At 43.3% G+C, this 22,142-nt stretch overlaps 2 protein-coding genes and 1 long non-coding RNA gene across 7 annotated transcripts in view; 1 reads left to right on the top strand and 2 right to left on the bottom strand.

Annotated features, from left to right (window-relative positions):
* fstl1b (follistatin-like 1b) overlaps window positions 1–16,483 on the bottom strand; it is a 23,250-nt gene extending 6,767 nt beyond the window's left edge. The window contains exons 1-3 of one of the 2 annotated variants that reach the window (XM_058082636.1): window positions 16,346–16,483; window positions 15,954–16,088; window positions 15,769–15,822 (exon numbers count right to left, since the gene is read on the bottom strand). In XM_058082636.1, coding sequence (XP_057938619.1) covers window positions 15,769–15,822 — 54 coding nt within the window. In that variant the 5' untranslated portion in view covers window positions 15,954–16,088; window positions 16,346–16,483. The other variant, XM_058082635.1, reaches the window with a different exon arrangement.
* The window catches only part of LOC131136112 (uncharacterized), a 21,498-nt gene continuing 15,034 nt past the window's right edge, over window positions 15,679–22,142 (top strand). For 2 of the 4 annotated variants that reach the window (XR_009131692.1, XR_009131693.1), the window contains exons 1-2: window positions 15,679–16,168; window positions 18,119–18,233. This is a non-coding gene — a long non-coding RNA (uncharacterized LOC131136112). Of the gene's footprint in view, window positions 16,476–17,260; window positions 17,396–18,118; window positions 18,234–22,142 lie in introns of all 4 variants that reach the window. The other 2 variants (XR_009131695.1, XR_009131694.1) reach the window with 2 other exon arrangements.
* LOC131136108 (gap junction alpha-8 protein-like) overlaps window positions 20,235–22,142 on the bottom strand; it is a 76,043-nt gene continuing 74,135 nt past the window's right edge. The window contains exon 5 of the transcript XR_009131691.1: window positions 20,235–20,310. The gene's annotated coding sequence lies outside the window, so the exon portion shown is untranslated. The remainder of the gene's footprint in view (window positions 20,311–22,142) is intronic.

Genomic DNA, 22,142 nt, shown 5'->3' with positions numbered 1-22,142 from the left:
TTTGTGTGTAACGGGTCTTTCCACATCTGGCTTTTGTGTTTTTCTTTGGGCCTGTTCCCATGCTAAGCAAAGTCTTTGCTCCGTTACCCAACCCCCCCTCTCTAAAGTCGCCGTTTCCTGTAATGAAATGAGAGCAGAAAAAGCTAGCCAGTCCTGTGCGTGAGCGCACGTGAGCTGGCGTCCACATCCAGGGTCTGGTATGTGGACTGGATTCTTGGGAGACTCTGGTACGCTCACCAACAACTGGACGTAACAAGGTGGATAAAAGTGATGAGAGTCACATGGTGACACAAACGTGACCTCAAAGCGGAGCTTCTGGGAGAATGTGGTGGCGAGCGGTTCAATTCTACGCCTGATTAAAAGTTGTGCGGAGCGGAATCCAAAGTTGGGTTGGGGGAAATCTTCAAAGCGACCCCTGTGGCACCACACTTGGAAGCACTGGAGAATCCTCCAAAGAGCAACATGAATTCTGCATGAGCTCCACGGACGACGGCACCGGCGTTTTTGTTCGTCCGTGTCTCACCATGTCAACCGGCAGACAAGCTGACATTTACATCATGAACTGTCAATTCCAATGGGCTGTTGCCATGGTGAGGGCGAGTACAAGCACGATCACGAGTGGCAATTGACGAGGAGTACCGGGCCCAGCCTCATAATGAGATGAGAGCAGAGCGCCGTGTTTGTTCTGATATTATCATTGACCCTGATGCTGATGTCAGCCATACTGCCGCTCATTATGCAGTATAATGCTCAGTCGTTTATGTGCTCGCTTCATGTTACAATAAAAAAAAACACCAACAGCTGGCTAACATATATACCAAAAGCTATATTAAGACAATAATTGGTTGATCTTGATTAACTTATTCAATCCCAAACATTTTTCAAAAGCCGTTCCTCTCGGTGGCGGCCATTTTTGATCATTTTGGCTGATTTTCAAGGTATACAGAATATTGGGCTCTTGGACTATATAGACATAGTGTATACCAAAAGAAAGATTAGATTCTCATCTTTGGGTATCTTTCTACCTTTTTCTGTTCTTTAGTACTCAACAGTAGGTACTAAGGGTGTGGAAAATAATCGATATTAATCGATACATCGATGCGCATGAAATTGAGATTGAGGGTGAAATCGAGATTCATCGCGATGTGTTTGTGGGTCGTTTTATTAATGTTCAACTTCACCCCATATGCTGTTCCCCAGGCGCCATGAATGCACCATCGTTATTTGGCGTTTTGTGTTGAATACGGACGGAACCCGCGAGGCACATACAACTACTGGTAAAACAACATGGACGTTCGCACGCAAGCAGCAGCGAGGAAGTTTCTATATTTAACGTTTAAATGGTATGTTTGGAAACACTACGGATTCTCAAAGAACAGCGGAAAGCTCGACAAAACGTCCGTCATTTGTCACAAGAACGCCGCGTTAAGAAATGCCCCAAAATAAACAACACAAAAAATGCTTGTTTTACATAATAAAAAAAGTATTACACCCTGAACCATGAACTATTTACAATTTTCACATATGCAGACCTAGGTTCGATTCTCCACTTGGGGCATCTCTGTATGGAGTTAGCGTGTTCGCCCTGTGCTTCCTGTGTTTTGTCTACCTGCTGCCGTGGGCAAAATCTACACGGGACCAAGACTAACGCACCAAAAAGGTACATAAATAAAATAAAAATACAAAATAAATACATTTTCAGTGTTTTTCTATAAAGGCAACATTTTGTTACAAATGACAACACATAATGTCGTTTCAGCTCAAGAGTGAATTTTTATGGTGGAAAAACAGACTCCTAAAAAAAGCACCAAAAGCAGTAGACTTCAGCATCTTGTTAGCGATAGCGTGTGCATACGCTTTCAGAATGTTCCCAAATAAAAACCAGCCACCCTTCCCTGCCGAGTTGTCACCAATCATTGCACGTTAAGCTGATTCCTTTTCTCTCCAATTAAAAACAAATCACACTAAATCCGAAAAGATGAAGCCACGCCCACCCCGGCCCACCCCGGCCCACCCTGCACATTACTAATGTGCAATTTCTCCCTTTGCGTCCTGTGCCAGAAGTCTAAGGCCATAAAAACGCTTCTTAGACGATTGGTCGATTGGAATGATTTTTCTAAAAAGCCTCAGTGCTGCGTCTAAGCCATCTGCACTCAAATGTGGTGCACTTCAGGTCGGATATGTCTTCCTGCCTTCCTTCCTTCCTTTTTATTGCGAGCGTCTTGTCCTTTTAGGGCCGTGAGAGGCACCGTGGCGAGACCAGCTTTAATGAAAGCAAAATAAAACAGGATGGAATGGAGGAAAAGCAGAGATGAGATGAAGCTGATAGAATTGTCATTCTGCCGCATGTTCGTTGGCTGAGATTGACATGGAATGTGTATTTTAATCTTCTCCTCTAAGATGATAAGGAGGCAATCGTGAGCGTAGAAGCACTAGCTAAGGACAAGATGGAGGTGATGTGTTGTGCATACGTAGTGTACGTGCATAGGTGTGTTTATCCCGGTGATGCCCCGGTGAGTTAGAAGGTCAATCAATGACTCTTTACCCTGGATGTCACTCCACAGCCCACCGGGATCAATTCCTGTGAGCATCCTGTGCCTCATTAGCATGGAGGAAATAGATCTATATATGGATGGCGGGCCAGCAAACTGTATCCCCAATGCCAAACGGAAGCCCCCAATAAAAGAATTGCTTTCATCGTTTCAGTCTGCAATCCGTTACCCGAGGCCGTCCATTTTTCTGCTCAAGAGCTTGTGATTCACCACTGAGCTCAGCTTGGAGGCGCGAGTGTCAACTGAATGCAACTGAATGGGATTGGATGAAGAAAAAAAAAGAAGGGGCGGGGGCTTTTTTGCCTCGCATTTTGTACAGAAGTTCCATCGTTGTGCTGCTTTGACTGATGACGTACAAATGCAGATGTGTACCCAAACTATCCAATGGAAGAAGGACAAAGGTGCACAAAACAGTGGACTCACATTGAAAACAGTACGTTTTCAGTTGCCAAATGCTATTTTGCGTGATGCAAACAGTTTGGAAGGTCAAATGTTCTTGTTGAGTATCATATCTCAGATTTGAGCACACGTATTATTACCTATGATGCTCATTCTCCCCCCCTTGTATTGAGTTGTGAACTCCCATAGAGCAGCTTCACACGATAGCCGTCACATGAAGCTTTATAGTTCTTCCAGAATCTGCACCTATTCCGCTGTATTTCTTTGGATTTTGAGGTTCCCGCGAATCCGGTCTGTTTTAATGTATTCCCGCCTCCAGGCTCACATTCACGAGTACTTAAAAGGACGTCCGGTTTGTGCAACTAGCTGCAAAGGGTATAGTTGATAATAAACAGCATTTAAAAATGGCTGCTTTTAACATCCAGCCGTATGTGCTGAATTCCGAACCCGATCAGGAAATAGAGACCGCAGGGATCACAGCGGAATGAGCGTGCCCGAAGGCAGGCCATGGGTGGAATAAATGAAAACAGATATCCCAAGGAAATACAGCTGGAATAGGTGCAGATTCAGGAAGATCTCCAAAGCTTTCTGTGTGGGTTATTGTGTGTAGCTGCTCTGTAGGAGTCCACAACTCAATACAAAGGGCCAAAAATGAGCATAATACATAGGTCTTCTTTAACTTGTGCTGTTTGTTGGCCAACAAAACGAAGTCAACGAAGTTGAGTCAAAAGAACTGCTCCTTTAAAGCCAAAATTCCCATCACTAATATTGACGGTGCTACTTATTATGATAGTTCTATGAAAGCCAAGAATGTTACAAAGCTACTTAAACAATTTTTTGTACAGTGACGAAACGATTTCCTAGAAGGAAAATGGTTCCAAAATCAGAAGCTGACCGGCACAGGAGTTTTGTTGTGCAGTATACAAAAGTCTCATAATACCAACATCACCGATGACTCAGCTCTGTCTGATTTCCAAACTTCAAAACCGGGTCAAAAGCTAAAAAATGGCCTGGTGCTGCTCCACTAGCCAAAAAGGAAACACCTCAAACTGACAGATGCACAACAACAACAACTTCAAAATGTGTCCAATGCTTCAAAAAAGGACACAGTAGGACAAAATAAGATCAGCAATAAAGAAAGAGAAGAGTTGATTGGAAGGGAAGGGGACTACATTCCTGGCCTGTTGTCTCAGTAGGGGTCTGACCGGGTTCGTCTTGAGCCAAAATCTCTTCAGTATGTAGGTCAGAGTGCTCGTATCCCACTCTCCGGCAATTCCTGCCTTTCCCTTTTCCCGTTGCCTCGCCACTTTATTTGGATCAGTGAGAAAGGCTTTAGTCGAGAGCCCCCAAGAAAAATGAAGCAGTTCCCCGCTGTAAAATATATGCGAGCTTGTGCCTAAATCCCAATGCATCACAAGCACGCCACTTTTCATCTGTTACACACGGCATCGTTAAAGCTGTAGGATTTGCCCTCAATAATTAAAGCCCCACTAGATGTTGCCTCCCTTCTCCGTCTAATTAACTTTACATTTCCATACAGTACGTCTCAAATCCCAGCTCATTTCTCGTGTAGGTGAGCAGAGGATGAGGCTGTTGCTAAGACGAAGACCGCAATTGGTGGGGTATGTCCGGGAAATAATGACAACAAAAGCCTCCTTATTATGGTATGGTACGTCTAAGAGATCCTACAATAGCATTTTGGAAGTGTGTGTTGCTTTGATGCTGGGATTTAGACAGTTTAAAAGCGCTTTTAGTCAACATAGGGCCCCATGATTTCTGTAAATTGCGGAATCGCGGAATTGACCAATAAAACAGAATCTTTGTCGTGAGCGGAAGGAACGTTTGTATGGGCTCAATCGTGGCGGAATCTCATCCGAAACACTAGCTCAACGCCTCCTGAAATAATGTGTCGAAATTGTGACCTGGAACACTGGTGAAAGTTGGCGAAAATTCCTCTCTTATGGAGCGTGAATGGAAGCTAGCGGGGTTAGCTTAGTTTAGCAAAGCATGCTAGTGCGCCTGTGTGGGACTATAGGGCTGTTATTTCATGTCTAGAGGGCTCTCATAATGTTAAAAACTATATTTATAAGATTATAAACAGGTTCACTTTGCCTAATGTCTCTTATTTTCGGTTATTACTACAATACAATATTGGGTGAAACCAAAGTAAAGGGGACTATAGGGCTGTTATTTCATGTCTGGAGGGCTCTAATAATGTTAAAAACTGTATTTATAAGATTATAAACAGGTTTACTATGCCTAATATGTCTTATTTTCTGTTATTACGTCGACAATATTGGGTAAAACCAAAGTAAAGGGGACTATAGGGCTGTTATTTCATGTCTGGAGGGCTCTAATAATGTTAAAAACTGTATTTATAAGATTATAAACAGGTTTACTATGCCTAATATGTCTTATTTTCGGTTATTACAGCTACAATATTGGGTGAAACCAAAGTAAATGGGACTATAGGGCTGTTATTTCATGTCTGGAGGGCTCTAATAATGTTAAAAACTGTATTTATAAGATTATAAAGAGGTTTACTATGCCTAATATGTCTTGTTTTCTGTTATTACGTCTACAATATTGGGTGAAACCAAAGTCAAGGGGACTATAGGTGTGCACGACTCGGGCTGTGTTTACACTGCGTTGTGTTTTACCGCTTGTTCATGCAAAGGAGTGTTTTACGATGCCCTCTGATATGTTGCAATTAAGGACGAGAAGCACGTTTCTTCTTGCTACAGGCTTGTTTGAACCGTAAACAGACATTATGTCTAATTGTGTAAACAACAAGAGGGTCATAAAAAGTATCTGACATTAATAATGCAATGGGAATTGCACTGGTGACTACGTCTCCCTTAACCACAAGCACGGCCGTTACAGTTTGTTGAGGAGTTTGTGTGTGCAGAGGCTGACATGGTGTTGAATAATAAGAAATAATTATACAGAGTTTTATTTCATGTAAAAAAAACCTGCACGCTTCATCCATTTTCTATCCATTATGCTCACTGGGATCGCAGGAATCCTGGAGCCTATCCCAGCTGTCTTGGGGCGAGAGGCGGAGTCCACCCTGGACTGGTGGCCAGCCAATCACAGGGCACATATACGTAGACAAACAACCATTCACACTCACATTCATACCTATGGACAATTGGGAGTGGCCAATTAACCTAGCATGTTTTTGGAATTGGGGGGGGGCACACACACACACAAAGGTGCCCAAACGGCAATTCAAACCCAGGTCTTCCAATCTCTTGACTGTGTGGCCTACATGCCAACCACTCGTCCACCGTACAGCAAAAAAGTGTCTGGTGCTTATAAACGGGTCCTGGGGACACATAATACTGTTACAGCATCATCAAAAAGTACATTCTGCAAAATGGGGGCTATTAGGCAAAGACAGAGAGCAAAGACGAGGGAGCTCTACGGGTGGTCTTGCGCATTTGCTGGGGGGTGGGCGGGGGCCCAGATTAACCCCGCTGAAACAAATGGCATCTGGGTTAACGAGCAGTTAGCACCCATCTGCCTGTTTCGCCTTCACCCTGCTTCTTATTATGCAGCGTGAAAGGAATGCATCCACACATAGGATGATGTCACTCTCGTCTGCAGCCTCTTGTTCTCCACCCACCAGACCAGACCTCCTCGGCCAAGACCTCCATCCCATGTCAGGTAAAGGCGAAGAAGGGGAAGAAAGTGGAACAGGCTAAAGAAAAAGCTTGGACGACGTCACAGACCGGGTTGGACCACATCTGTTAGCAGTTACGTCGACACCAAGGGGAACGAAACTGCAATGAAAGCCCCCCCCCCTCCGCCCACTTGTTTTCCTCGTCATCAAAACCGCAGGGACAAGGGTGTACCCTGTTGCTCAGGTCCATCAGCTCCTTTGTTTTATCGGCCTCCATTACTAAACTGTTCCTCTCCTTAGACATGCTAGCACCCTCTTCTTTTGTTCCTGCAATCTTCCGCCATCAGGGAAGGAGGGGGGGTCGGTGCTTCGGCTGAACCCAGAGCATAATGAGGCCACGACTGGGGTTGGAAAGACTTAGCGATCCACTTAATCCACATAGTTTCAAACAGTCAACACTCACACGACCGCATGCCTTTGTGGTCCAAGCTTGAAGGGGACACGTCCTATTTGTACGGGGGCAGTTCTAGCCGGGAATGTTCAATGTCACCGTTGATCATTCCGTCACATCGCCAGTGCTGTCTGTGGTCTGTGTGGAATCTGGGATGCGGAGGACTGACTCACGCGGGTGGGATGTTGCTCTTCACGTGTTTTCTATTATCACACTAAATGCCTGGAACAATTGAACATTTCATTGTTGTCCAGACGAGAGGAGAAGAGTGCGGTTTTAACATGAATCAGAACGTACTTTCAACAAAATCTCTCAAATCTGACGCAGGCATCTTTTGAAGCAAACGTGGCAGATTGAATCCAGCTGCCTGGCGAGGTTAATTACACAAGTTAATGACTTCTTTAACTTCATGATTCAAACGAGAAGCTTCACAAGGTTGCTTCAGTGCCGTGGTTGAAGGGGGAACGATGTTTTTAAAATGTCTTCACAAGTCAACTACAGAATGGAATTTTAAATCTCGAATGCCCAGGCAGCACGAATCTACAAACCTATAAATGTCGTTAAATAAATGCCGTATTCTCCATTTAAACCATGCCAAAGTTTCAGATAATGAGATTTGCACATTTGGAAGTGAGCCCTGAAAGACGTTTGGGGTGGCTAAAAACGCTGGGTTTCAGAAGGCGTTTGGAACCAATTATTAGCAAAATAAACGAGGAATTACAGTACAGATACTGTAACTGCAACAATAAAAGAACATTCTTATTCGCCAAGGTCATTGTATTCTCTGGGCATTTCATCGATCCCAAAAGGTTGTCTTAGAAGACAAGAGGACCAAACAGTCCAGACCAGTGATCGATCTCATGCTCTAAGAATAGAGATGATGGTTGGTTTTCAACTTAACATGGATTCCAGAACGCTTTTAATCTTTTCATTCCGTTAGACAAGGAATAATATATATTTTGTTGGGATGAGGTTGGAATCTGGGCGGTTAGGGGGGTGGGACTAGATTAGACTTCTTCCTATTCCCTTTCAAACATGTTTATATGTACATAGGTATTTTTATTTGTATTGATTTATGTTTGGTTTGTTGTGCTTTGGATGATATTCGAAATAAAGAATAAAAAAAAATCTTCCCAGCATGTTTACAGTCCCTAAATTTTACATCCAATCACCACTTATGCGGTTTGACTTCAGTGGCGTTCTTTTGTTGTGTGAACGTTTGTGCCTTCCGGCGCATGATAAAAGTCCTGCCAACCTGTCCGGCTCCTTCGCTAAATGGAGACTGCTTTTAAGCAAATCTAAGAGTGAAGAGAGCATGCCACGGGAATGTGAAAACCCAAACCTCCCTCCACGCCGAGCCAAGTCTTACCTCACCCCCATCTTCCCCCTGCTGTAATTGCATGAGCTGTTTAACATCACTCTATCTGTCTCATCCTCCTCTCTGCCCGTGCTCCATGGCTGCATGCGGAGCTGCGGTAATTAGAGTGAGTTGATAAAGACAGAGGACACATCGTCCCGCCATGTTTCCTCCACCTGGGCAGATATTTTTAGCCCACCTTGGATGAGAGAACAGCCTTTGGAATTAACGTCTACTTCAGCAGTGTCCTCTTTGTTCTCCCGCCTGCTGAAGCTCCTTAAGAGGAACGCTCGGCCGCGTGCGCTTTGACTTTGACAACTGCAATTTCCATGATCCATTGCTGGTATTTCTAGGTAAATTAACCACTCCACTCTTGTCACTGCAAGTGATGCGGGATAACAGATGGGAATGTGTAGGTGCGCGGACCTTTGCCACGCCGGGATGCTGGTTGTCATTTCACACGGCACACATTCCGGTTTTATCTAAGCCTCTTGTCAAAGGTGATGCTGTTTTTCATCTTGAGCGGCACACAGCTACACTTCATGCGAGCCGTGCACACGACGCCATTTTCCATTGGAATTGGAAATAAATAGTGTCTAGGCCAGGGGTTGGAAACCAGCGGCTCAGGAGCCACGTGGGGCTCTTAGGCCTCCTTGGTGCGGCTCCCACGCCGAGCTGTGATTTTCTTTTCACACCAAAGTGGAAAATATGTGCATTTTCAGAAAGAGTTTAAGTCCGTGAATGCATCTACACCGCGTTCTGACTTTGATTGCATGAGCCAATCTGTTCAGTGAGACACGAAAATGACATCTTCCCCCCGCAGTAAGCCATCCATCACCATGAATAATGAATAATTAACTTTACACAAATACAGGAACAACACAGTGTCATGTTTTGCGGCTGCAGACCATTTGTCTTCGCCGGAAGAGGAGGCAAAATGGCGCCTTTGATGCTGAAGGTTGGCGACCCCCAGGTTTAGGCCGTGTGTTTCACTGTTTTCAAGCTTGACAACACAAAATGTTTGCGTGCAGTTTTGTTTAGTGTAGTGGGTATGACAACCAAAACAACAACTGCAGACTACTGTGGAAATCTAAGTCCAATCGGTTTCCTTAATTGGAATCTCCTAGGTCCTCCATCCTCTGTTTAGGCCACGGGAGCCATTCATATGGCGCCGGTCTTGCCGGTCCCCCCTTCCTCTCCCGTCCCCGGTGGCCTGCACTCACACTGTGCATTTGTGCCATGGCCCACTTGCTTCTACTCTATGTTTTACCGCAATTTCTCTATTAAATGACACGTCTTTATTACGTACACGTATGTCGTTGTTATGACTCCAATACCTGTGCATGGAATTGTGACCACGTCTTCCACAGCAAGGCAATCACACGGCACCTTGCCGCAACTGAATACCCTCATAAGAGCCAAAGGTACAGTGCTTTCGGTGCTAAGTGGGCCCCGGCGTGTTACAATGGGCCTAGTGTTAGTACCCCCCAAGTCTAAAACATCAGTGTTTCCTATACGTTCATTTATTTGCAGCGGGCCACCATAAATAGTTTTAGCACGACATTACGCTCTAAATAACGAACCAGCAGCAACTTCTGCTGGGGGCCCCTCCCACATTTAGAGCGCTCATTATGATACTACATTCACAATCTGATGGGTAACACTGGTATGATTGTATGCTTGAAAATGCTTCATTTAGGCATACAAAAGTACAATTTGCTTACATAAGCATATTTTTGGAGTAATAATAGGCCATATTCAACCACGAAACAGCATGATTTCTTGGTGAATATGTTTAAAAACCACAATGGAGTGAACCCATCACAAACTAAGGACCAAAAAAACAAAAGGTACAACTTTCTCATCGTTTGTGGACTGTTGCTGTGTAAACATACACAGTACATCAGGGGTGCTCATTAAGTCGATCGCGATCTACCGGTCGATCGCGGAGGTGGTACTGGTCGATCGCTGGTCGATCGCGGCGTGACATTAAAAAAATATCATCCCAGCATCAATGCCGTCACTTGATTGACATACAGGGCAGCCATTCAGATGACAACTGAATGTTGCCCTTCGGGCGACCAATCAAATCAAACAACGTCTCTAAGTGCAGCAGAACTTACGATGTCAGCCTATCATCCATCCCCGTTACTTGATTGACATACAGGACAACCAGTCAGATGACAACTGAATTTTGACCTTTAGGTCACCGCTCATGCGTAAACAACGATGCAAAGTGCTAAGCTAGTCGGCGAATTGCGAGATTTTAAAGCCCTCGCTAAAGTTTATGGTCACTAAAATGAGTGAAGGAGCTGGACCAAGTAAAAAGGCAAAAACTGGACCAAGTAAAAAGGCAAAAAACATATCACTTCCATACGGATATGGAATATTATACGGATATTATGATACGGATATTATCCATGACTGATAAACATTTGGAAGTGTGCTTGAGGCTGGCTATCAGCAGCTACTGTCCGGACTATGCATCCCTGGCTGGTTCAATTCAGTGCAAGTCATCAAAGTAAACTCAGGTAATTACAAAAAATGTTCATAGTTAATTATGTGTGTTTTGCAATATTGGCTCATTTGGTTATGTAAGGTACATCAACATACATTGTACGTACAAATAATCCTCAATACATTTGAAAATAAATCGATGTTTTGCATTTTTGTAGTTGGTAGATCATTTTGACTCGGTCATTTTAAAAGTAGCTCGCATGCTGAAAAAGTGTGAGCACCCCTGCAGTACATAATCCTTGACGTTTGTTTTTTTTACAGCCCGCACTGAAAATGAATTATCTCGGAAACTCATCCATCTCGCTTATCATCCACACAGCCCAAATATCTCCAATGACAACCAACATTCACCAGCTCCAGCGCACATTAGCGAGACTTCTGCCGCGACTTGTTAACCTCCTTAAGACAGCTCACTGGTATGCCAGTTCAGGCCCTTCCCACGGCCAGACAACAGGCCATATATTATCAGGGTAATTAGCTTGGGAGAACAGATGCTGCCTCATTAACATTGTGGCTTTTCAGTGGACAAACCCCGGCAGAAGCCAGCCATTCCTGGCGAACCAGGAGCAGGAATAAGGAATCGGGCTTGCATACAATGGTGCATTCTCCGGGGCAGGCAGACAGTCAAAGGTGGGAGGACGCAATGGAGGGTCAGAGAGAGCGAGAGAGGAAGGGGGGGGGGGGGGGGTGAAGTTGAGTCATTCGTGGCTGCCATCCAAGAGCTGCACTATGTGTTTGTCTTTGCTTTATTACCTCCGCCAAGGAGGCAATGTTTTTACTGTCTTTGTCTGTTTGCTTGTGTGTTAGCAGGATTATGCCAAAGGTACATTGTAACGTGATGGGGCATGGCAGCCATTATGGGAGCCATTAAACTTTGGTTTGGAGTGGAAATTTGACCCAAAACACGTCTACTTCCTTTAGGTGCAGTTCATGTATTAAACTGTATTAATCATATAACAATTACTCATTGTTGTTGTTCTTGAGCCTAGCTTGAGTCAAAACATCAGTACCACTTTTGTACCAAACACCAGCTTGATCCGCGTTGTGTCAATGCCACGTGATCAGACTATGGAAGGCGTAGATGACATAAATAGAAGTCTTCCTATGCCGAGCATATGGATAGCCGTACTTTGATGTCACTGTAATTAAGATTCGTTATTCATGATAGCGCATGCTACATAAGCGCTTGCTGCTACGCCTTGCTAAGCTCAGGGAGAAGACGGCGTTATATCTGTTGGACAAATAGAGCAGCTCTCCTGGCATCACGTTATGGTGCGGCTAACGTGTTCTACATCCCTTAGCAACAGCTGCACATGACATTGGAAACGGGTTAGCGTCTGTAATTAATGTGCAAACAGCTAGAACCTTTGCTATTGTCCAGTTGTGGCTCTGTGTGGAGGATGTGGCTCTATTTGACTATGTGGTATTATTTGATAGCCTTTACAGGGGTCTTGATTATCATGGTGGAAACACCTGCTCCATCATTTCTTACCTAATGTGGTACCTAGTATATGTATGACTGGGGTGGAACAGTATATACATGGATTTAATGTGTTTTTTCCACTATTTCCCATTCATGTTTGGCTTTGACAGAGGTCTTCTCTCTGCTCAGTAGTCTTGTTTACCATTGTTAAAACAAACGACAATAAATTACATGTCTTCTCCTTAGTTCCTTGAGAAGTTAGGAAACAATAGCCACGTTTACATGGACCTAAATATTCCAATTCCATTCAGGTTATTTGCTCAAACAAATAGAATCTAGCCTTTGTATACACCTCATTCCCAAAGAAAAGTGCCAATCCAAATTAACATATAATGGGATTCCCAGGGGTGGAATATTCCTTTCCCCAATCCGATTGAGGTATCTTGTACCCGCTCAAACGGAAAGTCGTCAGACTGCGTTCTTCTTCTTCTTCTGTTGTTTATTGGCGGTTGGCAAGCAGCTTTGGTGTGCATTAGCGCCATCTGTGGAACAGAATCTAAACCCTTCTATACGCCATTCACAAGTCCACTTTTATTCCAAAAGAAAATACATATCTATATAAAACATGTGCCCAGCTTCATTATCAAATATTAGCAAGATTCAACTTTATCTTTTCCTGTTCCCGGGTGCGTTCTTTCAGCCAATGCTGAGATATGACGTAACACGCAGCTCCAGACGTTCTTCACTTTTAAAAATGGAGGCCAGCAATCGGCACTGGACTGCTAAGGAAAGTTTGTTTTGGATTCAAACTAAATTTCAAGACTGGATGAAGGAAAAACTGGCAATACGGAGTTATTCCAACAAGGGAAAGAAAAACTCCAGGAAGTCTGTATCACGTGATGTTGGTGTTTACGTTTTACTGGGCATGCCCCATTGACTATTCTGGTTGAGACACGCCATTGGAATATTCCTTTCCATGTATACCATTGTTTTCGGAAAAGTCATTCGGAAAGAGAAAAAGTCCTCATGTAAACGTGGCTAGTGTGTATTATGCCACCTACAGGACTAGAGTGGAACAGTGCAACCTAGCAAGGTATATGTTTTGTTTTTATTAACCCCTTTTTTTAATGAATATGTTTTCTCCAGACAGTATCACTAGCTTACATTATTATGCTCTATGTAGTACAATGCCAATGTTTTTATATCTCCTCTGTAATTAGGCAACAGACGGTCAGTATGAAGTCAAAAGAAATGTGGTTTACTTCCTCTGACTGTGACTCAAGGTCAACAGGGGAGCAAACAACAAAAAGCCAGGTGTTCAACAGCTGTGAGGTCATCAAACACTTGTGTGTGCATGTTCTCCTATTTCCAATGTCGACAAAATAATCGGAAAACACCTCTTAGCTCACCATTTTCCACAGGTCAAAACAAAACAAAACAAAACAAAAACACCACAGTCTATTGTAATTGGCTACTTCTCTCCACAGTCTGACACACATAAGGTGAGCATTATTGGAACACACACACACGCTGGGTGACTGACCACCCAAACGCTCTGTTTGGACACCATTAGAGCAGCACCCAAGCATCCCCAAACAGTAAGCGTAAAGTGGAGGTGGAGCAGCGCTGATGAAATGTACACAAGCTCAGCCCTTCCTTCTTTTCTTTTCACAGCTGCCCGCTATTCATGTGTCACTGTTTTATACAAAGCACGGCCATTTTACCTTCAAACCTCCCTTGTTCGGCATAATAATGCATACTGCAACTAACATAACATTTAGTGACATTTAGGGTGACCCTGGAGGGGGAAAAGGGCTAAATGCCTTAAAACACGGTGTTAACCTCGGAATGTGTTTCTATTTTGTAAAATATGAGGACTGAATAGTAGTGCATCGATTACAGTGATTGGTGCCACACTCCTTAAACATTTAGTGACATTTACAGCAAACCTGCAGATAACAATGGAAAAACAGACACTAACATGATGTTTAACTACCAGTTGCTTGTTTTTCCTTTGTCTTAATCATTCGGAATGTGTTTTGGTTTTTAAACTATGAGGACTGATAATAGCGAAGCGATTACTAGTAACTAGCAACAGTGATTAATGCCACATTCCATACGCATTTAGTGACATTTACAGCAAACCTGCAGATAACAATGGAAAAACTCAAAATAACATGATGTTTAACTACCAGTTGCTTGTTTTTCCTTTGTCTTAATCATTCGGAATGTGTTTTGGTTTTTAAACTATGAGGACTGATAGTAGCGAACCAATTACTAGTAACTAGCAACAGCGATTAATGCCACATTCCATAAGCATTTAGTGACATTTACAGCAAACCTGCAGATAACAATGGAAAAACAGACACTAACATGATGTTTAACTACCAGTTGCATGTTTTTACTTTGTCTTAATCATTCGGAATGTGTTTTGGTTTTTAAACTATGAGGACTGATAGTAGCGAACCAATTACTAGTAACTAGCAACAGCGATTAATGCCACATTCCATAAGCATTTAGTGACATTTACAGCAAACCTGCAGATAACAATGGAAAAACAGACACTAACATGATGTTTAACTACCAGTTGCTTGTTTTTCCTTTGTCTTAATCAATCGGAATGTGTTTTGGTTTTTAAACTATGAGGACTGATAATCGCGAACCAATTACTAGTAACTAGCAACAGTGATTAATGCCACATTCCATAAGCATTTAGTGACATTTACAGCAAACCTGCAGATAACAATGGAAAAACAGACACTAACATGATGTTTAACTACCAGTTGCATGTTTTTACTTTGTCTTAATCATTCGGAATGTGTTTTGGTTTTTAAACTATGAGGACTGATAGTAGCGAACCAATTACTAGTAACTAGCAACAGCGATTAATGCCACATTCCATAAGCATTTAGTGACATTTACAGCAAACCTGCAGATAACAATGGAAAAACAGACACTAACATGATGTTTAACTACCAGTTGCTTGTTTTTCCTTTGTCTTAATCATTCGGAATGTGTTTTGGTTTTTAAACTATGAGGACTGATAATCGCGAACCAATTACTAGTAACTAGCAACAGCGATTAATGCCACATTCCATAAGCATTTAGTGACATTTACAGCAAACCTGCAGATAACAATGGAAAAACTGAAAATAACATGATGTTTAACTACCAGTTGCATGTTTTTCCTTTGTCTTAATCATTCGGAATGTGTTTTGGTTTTTAAACTATGAGGACTGATAATAGCGAAGCAATTAATAGTAACTAGCAACAGTGATTAATGCCACATTCCATACGCATTTAGTGACATTTACAGCAAACCTGCATGAATGCACTACTCTGATAACACGACCTACTAGTTCTATGTTTTTGTGTTATTATAAATCATTCGGCGTGTGTTTTTATGACATGCGATGACATTTTTAAATAGAAGTTTAAACTTACCTCTGCGTGAGAGAGAGCCAGGGCTAACAGGAGCACGGCGACACCCCGCAACATCTGGTGGTTGGAATGGGGGGGGGTCAGATTTAAGCAGCAAGAAATAAAATTTAAGCGTTTTTACGTATTCAAAATCGCTTTAAAGTGGTGTAAAAATCAGACGAGTTGAGTCGTCGTCGCTGTTACTTTACCGTTAAGTCGAGAGCGGCTCGGATGGGTGAGGAAGAGAAGTGGACCAGAGAGGAGGTTTCGACGACGGCTTGGAGGAAATTTGAGGAGGTTTGAGGAATTCGAGTTGGTCTTCGGCGTTTTCTCCTCCTCTCCCCCTGAAAGGACCAATGGAAATGTTTCTTTTCCCCTTCTGGGGACACTCACAGAGAAGCAAGCAGAGAAGGGATGTGTGGATGTAAGCGCGCATATACACTACATGACAATTAAATGGGCGTACAGTAAATTATGTATTTTAACATTCATACAAATATTTACATATAAACATCACCGTGACACGACATTTGTTATGCTACACTATCTTCGCATGACGTTACACGTTTAAAAGTAAAACATATCTTCAGTTAAGTACTACCTGGAAAATGTTCAGTTCAACTCTGGAGCTCCCCTAGTGGTGAGGATGAAATATAACATAACCGTGACGGTTACGGTTAAATGTTTCTGCAACAATATATATTTAGCGACATGCTGATACACAGAAACTGGTACGTACCAAAAAAGAATTGTAAAACTATAAAAATGTGTTTTGGGTTAAGATTTCTGACAGTCAGCCGCTAATGACAACATAGACGTACGACATACATGACGTTTGTTTCCGGGTGCCATTTTGTTAGCAAGCTAATGATGCTAACAAGGACGTTTTTTGATTAAAAAAAATACATTATGAATGGGTGCGGGTGCCATTTTGTTAGCAAGCTAATGATGCTAACAAGGACGTTTTTTGATTAAAAAAAATACATTATGAATGGGTGCGGGTGCCATTTTGTTAGCTAGCTAAGAATGCTAACTAGAACGTTTTTTGATTAAACTACACTGAGAACACAGTTGTCCTCACACAAATGACACAACAAGACTCATGCCATATTGTACGGTAACAAGTAAATGTGGTGTATATTTTGGGCGGACACTATCATGGTTCCGCTGTATCTCCTAAGAATGGTAGGTTTTGGAATAATGGCTCATATATTACCACACATTTGTAAAACAGTGCAGCTGTACATTATACACAAACATGACATCTTTGTTTACAGTAGACTATCACACAAAATAAGTACACTCCTCACGTTAGCAGGAATTTTTATTACAGTGGACTGTACATTCTAAAGGTACAATACTACAGATCCTAAACTTGGATAGAGTAGTCAGTGTCCAGCTTTTATTTACTATGCACTAAGAATGACTCAATAGAGATGAGATGAACAAAGTATATAGTGATACTGATCTGGAATCAGATAGCCAGGATCACCAAGGCAATGTTTCTCCTTTGTAGTTCTGAAACGACCCATGATCCTTCTCGCTCAGTCCACCAATAACAGACAAGAGAGAAGAAATACTCTCCTCGGGACTCAGTGGAGCCTGGAAAACGAAACAACGGATTAGCGTTTAGCTCACATTGACTTCATAGGTAATTATTGAGGCTGTCTCTATTGCCCAAAGCTGCTCAGGGGTTTGAGTTCCTCATCTGGTCTGTACCTGAGGGCCTCCCATGTCGGTGCGGACCCAGCCTGGGTGTATAGCCATACACAGAATGCCGTCAGACTCCAGATCTACTGCCATGCAGCGGCTCACCATGTTTAGGGCACTCTTGAATGTGGAAGAACCCATTGGTTGTTGTTGAGTATCACAATTTTGTTTAGATTATTTATTTGTAAGACAAACCGTCGATGCTTCTTTGATCATGTCACAATACATAATTCATGTAACTTACATTTGAATGTTAGCACATATGACACATATGCTGATATCCTCAGGGTTATCTTATCATTAGACTAGCTGCCAAGTCCCGCCTCTGCCCACCCTGCAAAAAACGGTTTTCTACTGCTGAGCTGCCGCACACAAAATGGCGACGATATGTCACAATATGCACTCCTACTACGTTACCGGCGCTACTATTTTTCTGACAAATACACTACATCGTGGTGCTGTTCAACTCCGCTAAGTCGGAATGGCTTGAAATGCGTCACGTAGCTTAATACACACTACAAAGCTAAATTGGTGGAAAAACATAGCCACCATTAAGCAGAACTTTTTAGCATCGGGTATTAGCAAGACTTAGCATCTAATTGTCCATAAGTCATTGACCGTTTGTCTAATGCTTATAAAACATTTGAGGATATCTGTATGACAGGTGACCAGTCCAGGGTGTACCCCGCCTCTCGCACGAAGACAGCTGGGATAAGCTCCAGCACCCTCCCTCGACCCTCGTGAGGATAAGCGGTACAAAATGAATGACTGAATTCCAGGTACGCTCGCATCTTTCACAGCATTTTCAACACAACCTATAGGGGGCACCACAAATGTCATTTCCAGTCATGCCAACGAACCTTAGACGCTCTGTGGGGGTACCATTTAAAGTAGTGGGCTCTCTCCCCCCATGTGAGCTGCACAGAGCCCACCAGAGAAGACATGTTAATGACAGCTGCTCTTTGGATGCCCATGCTCTCCGCACCACACGCTCCTCTGGATGCAGCTTGCTTCAGCAGAGGAAGGAAGGCCTGCCATGAGCATAGAGATGGGTGTCTTGTCTCTAGGAAACATTTACCAGAACCCGACTCCATTACAGGCAAGATAATCATTACCTTCGTGATCATCAGAGGCGCCACAGCATTGGTGCGGAAGTTCTCAATCATCTTCTCAGCAGTTACAGTGTGGAAGTCGGCCACCAGGTTGATTGCTGCATTGTTTATGAGGCAGTTTAGGCCTTCCTCTTGCACCAGCTCATGGACCTCCTCCACACACTTCTGGATGCTCTCTTGACTCACTACGTCTGGCAGAAGAGCACATCGGAATCAGATCAGAATCAGAATCAGATCAGAATCAGAATGCCCTTTATTGTCATTTTACATATTCATTCATTCATTTTCTACCGCTTTTCCTCACAAGGGTCGCGGGGGGTGCTGGAGCCTATCCCAGCTGTCTTCGGGCGAGAGGCGGGGTACACCCTGGACTGGTGGCCAGCCAATCCCAGGGCACATATAGACAAACAACCATTCACACTCACATTCATACCTATGGACAATTTGGAGTCGCCAATTAACCTAGCATGTTTTTGGAATGTGGGAGGAAACCGGAGTACCCGGAGAAAACCCACGCATGCACAGGGAGAACATGCAAACTCCACACAGAGATGGCCGAGGGTGGGGATTGAACCCTGGTCTCCTAGCTGTGAGGTCTGCGCGCTAACCACGAGACCGCCGTGCCGCCCCATTTTACATATAGTAGAATGAAATCGCAGCAGCTCCATTTTCAGTGCAAGACAGTATGACAGTACAAAATATAGAAATTAGAAATTAGAAGAATAAATAATAATAAATAACGAAGGGTCTACATTGTAGAGGACGATTGGTTGCCTTGGTTACATGGTCTTGTTGAGGGAGATGATGGCTCGAGGAAAGAACCAGTTTTTCAGTCTGTTTGTCCGTGCCCTGATACATCTGTATCGCCTCCCAGGTGGGAACGATGTGGATGAAATCCAGATGCAAAAGCTTGTGTTTGTGCTAATGACAATTTGTGGCATCAAAGATAATAATATGTTATTATAATAATAATAACATAATCGCTACACAAAGCGGCAATGACTTATGGTCAGCAGTTGCCAAGTCCTGCTCGTTTTGTTCGATGGTGGCCATGTTTTTCAACCAGTCCTTGTCAAATCTTACACACGTGTGCTTGTCAGCGCCCTAAACGTGTGGATCAATAATTTGGCTAAACACCCTAAAGTTACAAAGAGTGTTGTGTACAGTACGTTGATCTGTGTCAGAATAATAGTAGCACAGGCACCACCAGGCGTGACGTGTTGACAAGTTCTCACCCTTTTGTGTGCAGCTCTTCAGGCGAAGGTAAACATAAACAAATATGCGAAAACTAATGCAAATACAAACAAAATCTAATAAGGTGGCTGCATGGCGGTCGAGTGGTTAGAGCGCAGACCTCTAGCTAGGAGACCTGAGTTCAATTCCATCTCTTTGTGGCGTTTGCATGCTACTCCGGTTTCCTCCCACATTCCAAAAACATGCTAGGTTAATTAGCCACTCCAAATTGTCCATAGGTATGAATGTGAGTGTGAATGGTTGTTTGTCTATATGTGCCCTGGGATTGGCTGGCCACCAGTCCAGGGTGTACTCTTGCCCCAAGACAGCTGGGATAGGCTCCAAGCGGTAGAAAATGAATGAATGAATGAATCAAACTAAAGTAAAATATATAGGCCTCTACTTTAAAATACAATCAAACATACACCCAAAAAACCCACAAACCAGATCTTAACTTACCCAGGACGACGATGTAAATGTTTGAATGCTTTTCTGCCAGTTCCTTCAGTTTCTAGTACAAAAAACAAACAATACAATTTATCGTATTTTACACTCAGAACTTAGAAGTACGTAATCAGATGGCTGGTAACATCGTAACATCGTAAGCTTTGAACGTGACAAAGCAGCTATCGCATCCGAAACTCCGACCACACAGACGGATGGCATTTGCTTTCCACAGGTAAACGAGTCACCACACTGGGAATGATATTTTAAGAGCTACCAGCGCGCTGGAGGGGTCTCTGGTCGTGGCTATGATCTTCCCGGGTGAAAACCCTCCGGCGGCCAGACTTTTGACCAACTGCAGTCCCAGACCACGGTTAGCTCCCGTCACCAGCACCGAGCCACACTTTTGGAAACTTGCTTGCGCGCTCATCATGTCAGGTTGTGTCAACCTTGTCCCGTTGCTTCACATGCGCCCTCAAGATCCGTGCCGGATCCGCCCACACGTCGCCTATTTGCATAGCTGTCGAGCCCTCCGAGCACATGTTGTAGCAGTTGTGGCTATTCAAGAGTAGGGAACCTATGGCGTGGGCGCCACATGGGACTGATGACCGCATCTGCATCTCACACATTTCTTAACACGATAAAACTAATATGCTGACATTTTAAAGCATAACATTACAGAAATGACGACATTCCAAATATACAACGTGAGTGGCCACAGCCCCAACCCGGGGCACGGAAGAGCGGATCATTATTTTAATTTTAACAACCAGCAGAACAAGAACCAAGAACATGGTAATTTAACGGTGAAGTTGCTGAGAGCACTTCAACTGAAAATAGTCCAATACCCGACCAAACGAGGGACTGTACACTGTAACTTTGCATTTGTCCGACATAATAGACGCATGAAACAACGTAACATTGAAGCGTGGTACTGGCTAGGCATACATACTATAGCCAGGTTTGCAGTTTTGAATTAAGCGTTTAAACCCAACAAACAAACATCTTTTCTAATTACAGCGGATTACGTTTTGTCCGTCAAGTGTGAGATTCCTGTGTAAAAGCTGTGAAAAAGCATGCCTAGTTTTGTCGTATTAAACTTCCCCGGTTCTGTGCCACCACGGGAAACTTAACAAGTTTTGCCCTCAGCTGTAACATCTGTTTCGGAGAGCAGCGGCTGACATCACTCCTACCCCATGTTATATATAACACGTTAGCACATGTTACGATCATGTTCTATCCAGATGGCCGAGTCCGGAAGGAAATGATTGCTTGTATCGGAGTGCCAATATCAGATAGATTTTACATGAGTTTAATATAATCCGATTTTTTTGATGATATCATTTTTGATAATTTTTACTGTGATAAGACATGAACTTCATATACAGTACATGAACATGAAGTGTTTTTGTCTCCTGTAAGGGCTTTACTGTTGATGCAAGCTGCCGGGTAGAAGATGAGCACCAAATCAGACAGTTTGATAATTAGTTCTCTCTGTGCTGCCATGTTCAACAAACAATGTGTCTCTCCTCCAGGCAATCGGTGTCGTGCTCGGAGGCGTGTGTTGTGCCGCCACTGATTTATATTCACGCCTGTGCTTTTGCGCTTTCATGTGCGAGGGATTCACACGGCAAACGAGAAGAGCCAACACAAGTATTAACTCCTCTTATCTGCGCCATCGCTTTGCCTTCAGGGCCTTTCCCGCCTTTATTTTCCTTTGTTAGAGGTTTCTGGGATGTTCACAAAACCATTGAAAGGGTCATAAAGTAGCCAGCGTCACAACAAATCTCACTTTTCGTCGGCCGCATATTTTATCTCTTGACTTCCTTAACTCATTCAAGCCCAGACATTTTTCTCAGTGTTGGCCATTTTCAAACATGAAAAACATCCAAAGCACAA

Source organism: Doryrhamphus excisus, chromosome 9 (genome assembly GCF_030265055.1).
Source record: "Doryrhamphus excisus isolate RoL2022-K1 chromosome 9, RoL_Dexc_1.0, whole genome shotgun sequence".
Classification (NCBI taxonomy): Eukaryota; Metazoa; Chordata; class Actinopteri; order Syngnathiformes; family Syngnathidae; genus Doryrhamphus; species Doryrhamphus excisus.
The sequence above is the reverse complement of the archived record's forward strand: the minus strand, read 5'-3'. Positions and strand labels throughout refer to the sequence as shown.